At 35.9% G+C, this 12,889-nt stretch overlaps 1 protein-coding gene across 1 annotated transcript in view; it reads left to right on the top strand.

Annotated features, from left to right (window-relative positions):
• DMD (dystrophin) overlaps nt 1-12,889 on the top strand; it is a 2,715,231-nt gene that overhangs the window by 1,370,259 nt on the left and 1,332,083 nt on the right. The window contains exon 42 of the mRNA XM_055122927.1: nt 384-566. Within this exon, the coding sequence (XP_054978902.1) occupies nt 384-566 (183 nt within the window). The remainder of the gene's footprint in view (nt 1-383; nt 567-12,889) is intronic.

The raw sequence follows: 12,889 nt of genomic DNA, 5'->3' as shown, positions 1-12,889 counted from the left end.
TCCTCAACACTTTAAAGGAAAAATAGAATATTCACTTACCCCTTAAATTAGATTCTGTATGAATGGTTCATCGTTATTTGTGAGTAATCCCTCCACTTTGGATGAACCCACCCTCAAACACTCGAGGAGTTGAGAAGGAAGTGCTAGATCAGTTCAATTATTTTCTCCATTAAAATAACTCAAACTGAGCATTTAAGGGATAATTGGAATTAGATTTGAAAGCTTGGGTGAAAATAGACAACTCTGGCTTCCATATTTGTAAGTCATGAGAAGTAACAATAATATGACCCCTATGGAATTTCTGGGAGAAGTATGTGCTGCTTGCAGGTTGGTTGATGTGGTTAGCTAACTGCCCTGGGCCCTGTATTGATTTTGCTCAATAGGAAATTGATCGTGAATTGCAGAAGAAGAAAGAGGAGCTGAACGCAGTGCATAGGCAAGCTGAGGGCTTGTCTAAAGATGGGGCCGCAATGGCAGTGGAGCCAACTCAGATCCAGCTCAGCAAGCGCTGGCGGGAAATTGAGAGCAAATTTGCTCAGTTTCGAAGACTCAACTTTGCACAAATTGTGAGTTGTTACTGGCAATCCAGTAGGTGCTTGCAACTACTTCTCTAATACAGAAGCCTCTATTAACAAAAATAAAAAAAAAAGATTTGGGTGCAATTTCAAACTTCTAATATGCATTCTGAAGTGAGTACTTCCCTCTCACTTTGGACTTCCATAACACTAGTGGTTATTCTTTAGGTTAAACCCATTACTAGTTTACTGCCCTTTGGAGAGAAGCCCCTATCAAAGATTTTAAAGAAAAATACATCTTAATTTCTTTTGCCACATCATTTTTTCATAACATTGGCAATGTGGATTTGTCAATCTACCATACATTTCCTTCTTTCAGTGTCTTATCAAAAATATGCATCGCTTTCCTAAGATCATCTCATGCTAATTTTACTTTACTAATGTATACTTGACAAATAATACATCTTTTGTGAATCATTTTTAGCTTGCATAGAGCCTAATTGCCTAAAGGACTAGTCCTCATACCAGGCTTAGCTATGCAATAGGTTTAGGTTTATTAGAACAGGATACCTAGTGAGATGGTTGATAATTGATAGACATCTGGAAAATACCAAATGATGTGACTATGAAATATTACAAATCAAATGAAATGAAAATGACTGCTCTTCTTTCCGAAAACTGGATGGAAAACTTGTGATTCCTTCTTGTGAATAGGGCTATCCAACTGTGTATGCTGGTTTTATAAGTTGTTTATTTGCAACAGGGCATAAACCATAGACATTTTCCTAGTACTATTTGTTCCTGGCTTGAGATACGATAAAGTGGAGAGAAACAGCCGCTGCACTGTAATTTTGTAAATAGACTGCAAAGAAAGATGGCAAATCTAGAAAATAAGTCTTTATAACTGTCTTAGGCTAAATAAGATGCAATCAACAGCAATTTTGACCTCCGCAGATAACAATTTAATTTATGTCAAATCATAAATGAGTCTGAAAAATTCTTTTGTGACATTGTAAATTCCGTTTAATACAGATTATTATTATTAGTAGGAGTAACAGTAGCAGTAGTACCAGTTGCAGTCTCAGTATTAGTATCACTATCTTTGTTTTGGGGATGATATCCCATGGTGCTTTGGACAAATTCCTGGGTCTAAGCTCAGGGATCGCTCCTGGTGGGGCTTGGGGGACAATATGTGATGCCGGGGATCGAATCTAGATAGCCACATGGAAAATGAAAACCCTGCTTGCTGTACTATTTCTGGGTCTTTCTCAGAATCATTTTTATTGAAAGAACTTCATTTTGTGAAATATGAGAGTAGAGAAAAGATATAAATATATACTTAAGAGTGACTACAGGCTTCTAATAAGGGGGGAGCTTCTACACATTTTAAAATATTTCTAGGACATGCATTCTAGTTTATTTTCTCAGAATATATGATAATATATTTAAATTAGATCTAACAGTTGAATTTTGTTAATACCAAGGGGAATGTACTGCCTGTTATTGCACTTCTATTTATACATTAGAAAAATCCATGAATATGCTGTTTTCTTTGAAATCTAATACCCTAAGATTGAATAGCAGCTAAATATCCTGTGGAATTGGGAGAAGTAATATAACATATATTGAAGCTTTATTACATTTGAAGTCCAGCTCTAGATGACTGTACATTTAAGTCTATTATACTTCATATTAGATGTTAGGAATAGAATATGTCATCCATTACTCAAGCTCACACTTACAGAAACTCCATGTTTACAGATACAACATGGTCTGAAAATTTGAGGCAGCCATGAAGATAAACCATGGAAAATAATTTTTCTTTAATTTAATGGATAATTCAGAATGTAGTCATTTATCTTGAAACATAACTACTACTTTATTCATCACAATTTCTCTCATAGCTTTATAAAGCTCCTATATATGATTAAAATTTTTGGCTGCATAGGCAAGGTACAATTAAATAAACAAGATATCAACATTTTCCATAAACGACTTATTTAAATGCCCCTAAGCCCCTAAATATATCAAGTTCTTAACAAGCCTTTTAAAAGATAATGATTTGTGTAATAAATTAAAGGTATGTAAATCTGTAAAATCTGAAGCACCGAGTAAATACTGATATATTTTTCTGTTTATCTTTTGTATTTAATTTTATGTCTGAAAGACACAAAACTCAAAGTTTCTGAACTGGGGAAATTACTTTTATATTACGTTTTGATTTTCCATGATAGTAATTAAAGTAAGAATTATTTTAATACCACATCTTTACTTGACTTTGGAATTCAGTTGGATATAAAAGTTGATAGATGATATCTAACATGGATACTTATCCCCACTTATTATTTTAAACATATTTTGCTTGTTAAAGTCATCTTTATCACGTATTCTACACTGAGGCAGTTTGAGCTAGCTACAAGTAAAAAGTTTTCCTACAAGTTGGACTTACAATTAATCCTACAAGTACCCGGATGAAGTGTATCTTTGAATATGAACTTTGGTTATACCATTGGAGACTCCTAGATGTATAATAATGGGCAGTTCTGATTTTCTTCATAAAGGATAATGATGTTTGTAATGGGGAAATGTGGTAAAGTATTTAAAACACTTGCATTAAAGGGCCTTGTAAATATTTTCTACATATGTGTAAACAAACTGACACTTGAAAAGATATGACATAAAATATTTCATATTTCTGTAAGTCATTGCAAATCTCAGTAATAACAATGAATTTAAAACAGTAACATTTATTATTTTAAGAGAGATGTATGGTTTTCAATGTAAAATACAAATTAGATCCTATAATCCATGGAGAGGTAGTTTTTTCCAGAGTCACTATAAATACTAAGATAATAATGCTAAGGATGTCCTAATGTTTCTTATCAACCAACTCCAATTAATCTTATTAATTTGAATGCCTAATAGGTAGCTCAAACATAACAGAGCCAAGTGAAGACTCATTGATGTTGTCCCTTACATAAATTTTCTCCAGAGAAATTCTCTAGTTGCCAATAATTTTGCTTTCAAGTGAGGTAAAATATCTAGACTTACATCTGATTCCTCTTTCCCATTATAGAATCCTTGTAATTAACTTGTGGTCCTTTTAGTGACCCTACTTTCAAAATATATCTTCAGTTTAATCATTCTACCCTAGTACTGCATTGCGGAAACCCTAGTATACATCATAATCATTTAGCATCTTGCTTATAATTTTCCCCTACCTACATTCAATGTTCCTCCTTAAGGCAAAAAAAAAAATCCTGGAAAGTAAGTGACTTTCTTACAAATCCCAGCTGCTCAACACATTCAACATAATCCTCTGAGCTACTACATTCACTGATCCCTCCCTACCATTCCCATTACTCTGACTTTATCCCCCATTTGCTGTTCCTCTGCCATAGAAAGACACATTTCTTCTCTATGCTTAAGCACACTAATATATTTTCTACCTGAGAAGCTTTGTATTATATTACTTCTCCATGGAATACTTTTTACATCGATCCTTATAAAGGTGCTATAACTTGAGTTTTTGTTTAGGAACAATGAATGTTTAATAGAACTTTGAGATATAGTCAGTACAGGTAATAATACATAGCTATTTTTATTTTAAATAATTTATATCACTTATGATTGTGCCAGTTATGAATTTATGATATCTGTCCAGACAGCAGGTTTCATTACAATTTCATGAGAAAGCATATGCATTTAATGAAAAACAAAGTTCCTGGAACTTAATGACGAATGTGATATAGGGAACATAACACTGAATGTGCTATAGGTTGTATATGAGGATTTTTATAGTAATGTATTGCAATGAATAACTAAATTAGAGTCTATTGCAAAGTATTTCAATAGCATTCAAGGTACACACTTTCAAAATGAACCCATTCCTAAATGGTTGATAGATAATTTGCTTAGAGTCACTTCCATTACCAAGACAAATGTATGGCATCAGTTAGTTCTTATTTGAATAATTTTGTGAAATACTATGATACTCTAAATAGTCTTTCACTTCATAAAATAACAACAACATTTTAACCTTAAAGATCTTTGGGACTGGAGCTATAGTACAGCGGGTAGGGCATTCATCTTGCACTCAGCAGACCTGGGTCCGATTCCCAACATCCCATATGGTCCCCTGAGCATCATCAGGAGTAATTCCGGAGTGCATGAGCAAGGAGAAATCCCTGCGCATCACTGGGTGTGACCCAAAAAGGAAAAAAAAAAGATCTTTAATGTTTAACTAGTTTGATTCTTCTGATAACCCTCCTTAGGAATTTTTCATTGACACTTTACAATAAAGAAAATTTAAATAAAGTTAATGAGGTTTATCTAAGGCATTAAAGACATTAAATGTGATATCTGTGCTTCCCATATGGAAGTGCTTTTAAAGAAAGGGAAAAAAATTGTGATGGTTTCATGCATAAGCACTGGATTACAGTTTTCTACAGTCTAGAACATCCGAGGGCTTTGTGTTCAGCAGCATTTATTTCTACAGGGCTTATAAACCTTGGAGACTTTCACATCTCCGTAGCTACTATAAATAAGGTGGGAATTTCATTTCAGCTTTATGGTCAGGTTAATACATTAGCAGTTGTACAGAACTAGCCTTCTTGAGGTTAAAAAAGTTTAGGCCAAGCACTGCTCTACAATTAGGATTTGGATATCCATGAGGCATGAATAGAAAAAGGTAGTAATAGCAGAACTGACTGCCATCACCTATGAAACTTAACGTTCAACCTAGATTCTATGCTCTGGTACTCGTTTGTTGGCCCATTTTCTTTTTATCACATATTGGTAGCTAGTGAACTTGGAGGCTAAAATAAGTGGGGTGGGGAGGGGATTTTCATGCCCAGATTTTTTTCTTTGCCTTTAAATAATATCAGAGATCATGAGCTGTGAATGCAGAAGCCTTGGAGACTTAGAAGATATAAATAATTTATCACTTTGAGATAAAATGTTCTTTGTAAACAGAATTGTCACTATAAAAAGCAATAGTGGCTGCTAAGTGAAATTAATCAGGTTATAGCTGTTTCTAGAATATTCCACCTCCCGGCTTCGATGTTAAAGTGAATACAACACAGTATTCTCTTTTTTCCCCTTGATTGTGGTCAAAAATAGTTGAAAGACATTTGGATTGTCATTTTTAATAGTCATAATTCACTTGCAGGTAATTGGGCAAATAGACTATTTTTATCTCTGATTCGTTTACAAAAAGGTAAAGACTGAATGAGTCCCTTACTCCCCCTAATTTCAAATATATGGAATTCTGAAAATTATCTCATTTAATTTCTCCAATGTTGGGAGTTTTAAGCCTTATCCAACTGTTGTCATGGCTATTTCTTGGCTTTGCATTCAAAGATCACATGTTGCAGGTTTGGAGTACCATATGGGGTGATCATACAGTACCAAGGTCAGCCAGCTGCTTGCAAGGCAAGTACCTTTCCAACTAGAATATCTCTCTGGCCCCTAGTGATCTGATTTTACAAACTAATTTGTATCCTTTTCCTATACACCATTGACTGTTTTGTTTTATTAGTGATTCACCATGAGTTACAGTTACATACTTACAAACTTTTGTGCTTCTGTTTCAATCATACAATGATTGAGTACCCATCCCTCCACCAGTGCCCATTCTCCACCACCAATGATCCCAGTATCCCTCCCACCACCCTCACCACATATTCCCCTTCCCCACCCCCCTCTGTGGCAGGGCATTCGATTTTGTTCTGTCTGTCCATTTGGGTATTGTAGTTTACAATAGAGGCATTGGTTGGCCATTGTGTTTGATTTATAGTCTACATTTGGCATGCATCTCCCAACCCAAATGGGTCCTCTAACCACCTTTTATTTGGTGTTCCCTTCTTTATCTGAGCTGCCTTTCCCCCCTGCATTTGAGGCTAGCTTCCAAGCCATGGAGTAAACCTCCTGGTCCTTATCTCTACTATTCTTGGGTGTTAGTCTCCCATTCTGATACTTTATATTCCACAGATGAGTGCAGTTTTTCTATGCCTGTCCCTCTCTTTCTGACTAATTTCACTTAACATGATACAACCCGAGTGCCCAAGAACAGATGACTGGTTAAAGAAACTCAGTTACATCTACACAATGGAATACTATGCAGCTGTTAGAAAAGATTAAGTCATGAAATTTGCATATAAGTGTATCAAGACCATTGATTTTTTAAGAGTCAGTGTTTTAAATGCTTAGCTAAGCTCATAATATATAGTAGAAATTCCCTTCCCCCTAAGTGCCATTAATGAGCATATAATTTTAAGTGTTACTGAAACTAGATTAAAGGCCTGATTGTTAATTGAAAGTTTTAAGTTGAAAATAGAAAACATCTTAAATAGAAAATGACAATGACAATGGTAGGGGATCTTGGGAATTTTGACCATGATGAAGATGCCATAACTTTGTGCATCAAAACCATAAATGTTTACACTATTACCATGTTACCTAATTTACAAGAAAAAATGAAAAGAAAACAAATTATGAAAACCAGAAAATGTGACCTTACATAACATGAAACATCAAGCTATAAATTAAAACTAAACACATAAGCTTCCAGAAGGTCATGGAGAAAGTCAGTGAATGCTTTCCACAAACCTGATCCTTCTGCCTAGGATTTTACCTAATGAAAAATATATGTGAATATTCAATCTGAGGGGGTAGGGGAGATATTACAGCCAGTAGGGAGCTTGTCTTACATGTGGCCAACCCAGGTTCTTCTTGGTTTCCCATGTGGTCTCCCCAAGGCCAGGAGGAATTCCTGAATGCAGAACTAGGAGTAACCCCTGAACATCTCTGGGTGCCTCCCCCCAAAAAAGAAAGGAACTAAGGAAATTAAAACTGAATTTGGGCTGTCTGAATTTATACACCAAATACAAAGATTGAGACTAGTGTTAACCAAAGTGGGTGATTCTGCCACCCCCCATCACCCAGTGGCAGTGGTTAATATAATGCCTAGGTACATGGGATGCGAACCCTTTCTACTTGTTCACTTAAAAAAGATAGAATTCAGGGGGCTAAAGTGATAGTACATCAGGTCAGGCATTTGCCTTGCACACGTCCACCATGAGTTTGATTCCCAGCATCTCATATGGTCCCCTGAGCACCGCCAGGAGTAATTCCTGAAAGCCAGGAGTAACCCCTGTGCATTACTGGGTGAGACCCAAAAAGCAAAAAAAAAAAAAAAAGAAAAAGGTAGAAATCTAGGGTGGTTCTGATTTGGGGAATCTTTTTGAGAAATTTATCTGAAAAGAATCTCAGATCTCAAAAAGTTTCTGGGTTCCCCCCTAAAGAATAATGTGATAATTCACTTTTTTGTGGGAAGTCCCATAGTAAAGCACAGAATATTGACTCACCAAAAAATTCTGCAAAAATCCCATCCACAGGAATAATATGATATAGCTCAATCACCTAATTTACCAAGATACTTAGTAGCACATGAACTTGATATATTTTTATGAATTTACTCTAAATCATATCTATAAAAGCATGAATAAAATAAATTTATTTTTGAAAACAATTTTAAAACACAGGTCTTAGATGAATCTGTCTAGAAACTACATAAAACTTCTAGAAATGAAAATCTAATAATTTAAAGAAAAACATATAATGACATTTAGTTAAGGTTAAAAAGGAAATTAGAAAGATAATATATTAAAATACTAGGACTGGAGTGATAGCACAGCGGATAGGGCGTTTGCCTTGCACATGGCTAACCTGGGTTCGATTCCTCCGTCCTTCTTGGAGAGCCTGACAAGCTACCGAGAGTATCTCGCCTGCAAGGTAGAGCCTGGCAAGCTACCCATGGCATATTCGATATGCCAAAAAACAATAACAAGTCTCACAATGGAGATGTTACTGGTGCCCACTCGAGCAAATTGATGAACAACGCGACGACAGTGCTACGACAGTATGACAGTGACAGTGCTACAGAACATACATAAAAAGATCAAATATGAAGAGTATGATAGACTGAAAACATCATACGAAGCTTTATTTCTTTTTTCTTAAATTTTAGGCCACAGCCAAAAGTGCTTAGGGTGTACTTTTGGCTCTTTCCTCAGGGATCACTACTTGTGGGGCTCAGGGTACATGTGGAGTGCTGGAGATTGATGTTGGCTGCATGCAAAGCGAGCTCCCTACATTCCATAATATCTCTCTGACCCGAGAAGCTTTATTCCTAGTATAAAAGGGGGAGGCAGAAAGAATTTGGAGACTGAGGTAGGATTCAACGACTAAGGACTCAATACTTCTCAGAACTTAATAATTCCTATGCTCACAAAGATCTTACAAATTTATTGGCGCCCTAATCAGCATCGTTCAAGTCTATCAAATAACAAGAAATATTTAGATACTTTATAAGATATCTAGTTACAGATATATGTGTTGTTAGGAATAATGAGTTGAAGGATGTAAAGAGATAATAAACTGTGATATATCTTTATGAAGTTCTAAAATATAATTATTGTGGTCACACACAGTGTGCCTTGCATCTTGAATGGCAAGATGCAGAATTCCATAGTTGATTCTGCTAAGTATTCTCACACACAAAAACCAGACCTGTGAGGTGATATGAATTGGTAGTGTCTCAAGATCATAAACCAGCTTGCAAAATGGTACCTAACAAAACGTACTTAGCTTTAAGTCCAGACTATTAATCTTACACATGCATTTGTAATTACACAGCTGTGCAGTTAAAATGGCAACTTTCACCAGGAAATAAGCACTGAGACTTAGTTCTTAAATAATGTGTCAATGAGAAATAGTATATAAAAGAGCAGCACTGTCATCCCGATGCTCATCGATTTGTTCAAGCGGGCACCAGTAATGTCTCCATTGTGAGGCTTTTTGTTATTGTTTTTGGCATATTGAATATGCCACGGGTAGCTTGCCAGGCTCTGCCATGCAGGCGGGATACTCTCTGTAGCTTGTCGGGCTTTCGGAGAGGGATGGAGGAAATGAATCCGGGTCGGCTGCATGCAAGGCAAATGCCCTACCCGCTCTGCTATCGCTCCAGTCCGATAAAAGAGTATATATTATTTTTCTAATGTAGTGAAAGGTTGAATCAACTATTAGAAATAAAATTATGATCGAAAAATTTTAAATAATCACTGATTCCTCTAAATAAAAATTTAGTAACTGTAATTAGTACCTTGTTAGACAAGGGAGACATTAGATAACATATAGCAGAGGGGTCAGAGAGATAATACAGCTTTGCACATGGCTGACGGGTTTGATCTCAGGCCCATATACTGCCAGAAATGACCCCCCAATGCAGACAGTGCAGAAGCAAGTGGGGACAAAGCCCAGGTGTTTAAAAAAAGTTAAAAAAAAGTTGTATAAAATTTGAAAATAAACACATTTAATTTCCTGTAAGGCAAACTGAGGGATGCCTTCAATGTATGTATTTCAAACTATAGGAAATATGAAGGTGGGAAAAGAATGATAGGGACTAGGGAATTTGTTTCTTGGGGCTATACTATCTTATTTTTGAGCTCAGGTAAGCACTATACTTGCTGTCCTATATCTCAGTCCACAGGGGGAAAAATAACTAAAGTAAAAGAAATTGTACTCATATACTGTCATAAGTCCCCAAACAGAATTTTAAACACTGCTGAACAGACAAATTTCTCAGGAAGTAATGATACCTCAAAGGACAGCTTATTTTATAACAGTGACAAAAGGAAAAAGGTGGTAAAGTACTCCTATATCTCTAGAGATGAAAGAGAAACTCCCTGTGGGTCCTGAATTATATACTTGAAGAAACTATTTCCTGAAGACATTAATCTATTACAACTAAGATATTTTCAATCTGAGAACTTTTGACTTTCCTAGCAGAGATTCTCACTAAAGAGTTCTCACAGTATAATTATTTTTTTCTGAAGATGTTCCCACTGATGTATTTATTCAATTATCAATCTATATCTCTTTATACTAGTTTTAGACTAGTTCTACATCCTGCATTATCACTAATGATACAACATGTTTTACTTATGTTAGTTAACAATTCTGTCAGAATTTTAATAGCCTATTTGATAGTCTGTATATAAAGTTGTCTTTTAAAAAAGAAGGGAAGTGATCCTAAATGGCCATTTTAAGTATAAGGAAAATGAGGACCAAAGAAGCTGACAAAACCAGAAAAGCCTAAAGAAGATCTTTCTATACAAAACTGTCTTATTTGTATGCTAAGCGAAATAGGAAAACAATATTCTGGGGATCCATGCTGCTCAAGAAGGATTTGGATTGTTATTTCTTGTCAATTTTCTGGGTGTTTCTTCCCAGCTTCGTTTGGTGGTACCTTTTTTGTCTCCTTTGATTTGAGACACTGACGTGCTTTATCTTTTAACATTTTCTGTTTTCTTTCTCTTCCCATGGCTTGCTTTTTTCAGTGAGTTTTATGATTTGAGTACAGCCCACTGATTTTTTTTATAACTATACCACTACAATGGAAGCACTGCCCTTGTAAAGTTTAGACACTGTATCACTGTCACTGTCATCCAGTTGCTCATCGACTTGCTTGAGTGGGCACCAGTAACATCTCCATTGTGAGTCTTGTTGTTGCTGTTTTGGCATATCGAATACACCATGGGTAGCTTGCCAGTCTCTGTCATGTGGGCGAGATACTCTCAATAGCTTTCCAGGTCCTCTAAGAGTGGTGGGGAAATCGAACCCAGGTCGGCCACGTGCAGGCAAACACCCTGCCCTCTGTGCTATCGCTCCAGCCCAAAACTTAGACACACAGTCTGTAAATATGAATATAGTATATCTATCTCTACATCTGATGAAATCTTTTCCATTTGTTCCCTTTAACCTCAAACTGAAATTCAGAATCCTTAGATGAATTGCCAGGAATGTATGACCTGTCCTCTTATTATCACAGCGATCTTATTTCACATTACAATGTTCTATATACTTTGGCCCACCTGTACAGGCCTTTCTGCTGTATGTTGAATTTGTCTGGCATATCCCCATTGCATTATGTGTTTCCTGTACTTAAAAACAGTTTAATTAAATTTATGCTTAGCTCACTATATCTCTGCCTGACAGTCTTTCTATTCAAAAGTGCTATCAGTGAAACACACACACACACACACACACACACACACACACACACACACACACACACATACACTCTCTCACACTGACCCAGTACCAAATATATTTTTTCCCTCCACAAAGTGTGCTATTGCTATAGTTCTAAATCTTTCTTTATTATCTGTCTTCATCACTGAACTTAAGGCCTTCCAATTCAGGAAGTATTGTCTATACCTATCGCAATGATATATCTTCAAAATCAGAATTACTCACTTGTAAAGTGTAGGTATGTATATAGCACTATAGAACTGTGTTCCTTTTGTTCATCGAGTTACTCCAGCAAGCGCCATAGAACTGTAGTCCTTTTGTTCATTGAGTTACTCCAGCAGGCACAGTAACGTCTCCATTGTGAAACTTGTTACTGTTTTTGACATATCGAATACATCACGGGTAGCTTGGCAGGTTTTGCCATGTGGGCGGGATACTCTCAGTAGCTTGCAGGGCTCTCTGAGAGGGTCAGAGGAATCAAACCCGGGTCGGCTGTGTGCAAGGTAAACGCCCTACCTGCTGTGCTATGTGCTATCACTCCTGTCCAGGTATGTAGTATATATGTATATATATATATATATATATGTTGACTGAATGATTACGTTACAAATTATCCTTGAACTTTCTAAATCTTGGATGAAAAATTCATATGAAAATATGCATATTTATACTACGAATACATATGAATAATATGAAAATGTATATTATTTCATTATAGCAATTAATACATTTATACTATAAAATTGTTAAAGAAGGGGGACATTGTTGAAATCACTCTGAAATCAAGGGGCTGAAGTCATAGTACAGTGGGTAGGGCATTTACCTTTCTGATGGCTGATAAAGATTTGAACCCCAGCACCACATACAGTCCCCTGAGTCAAGCAGAAGCGGTTCCTAGTGCATACCTAGGAGTAAGCTCTGAACAGCACCAGATGTAGACCCCCCAAAACAACCAAACAATCATGAAAGCAAAGTGAAAGTTTTCAAAGATTATTTCCATGGACCAACTTTAGTAAGAAACTGAATTCTCATTGGACTCTGGCTTTCTTTATCACTGTAGTCTTAAAGTTTTAATATATAGAAAATTAAATGTCAGTTGCAATTTTATATTCTTGCAAAAAAGTAAAGTGTTTATAAATAAGGTTAAGATAACATATTACTTCAGAAGTAATACCTGAAATGACTGGATCTAAAAAGTGTAATAAATGAACACTATTAAAACATATATTAAACTAGATTATTTGCTTGCATTTACCTCTAGAGTTATTGTATAGTTATAG

This window comes from Sorex araneus, chromosome X, assembly GCF_027595985.1.
Source record: "Sorex araneus isolate mSorAra2 chromosome X, mSorAra2.pri, whole genome shotgun sequence".
NCBI classification, from domain to species: Eukaryota; Metazoa; Chordata; class Mammalia; order Eulipotyphla; family Soricidae; genus Sorex; species Sorex araneus.
This window is presented reverse-complemented; position numbering and strand designations above follow the sequence as displayed.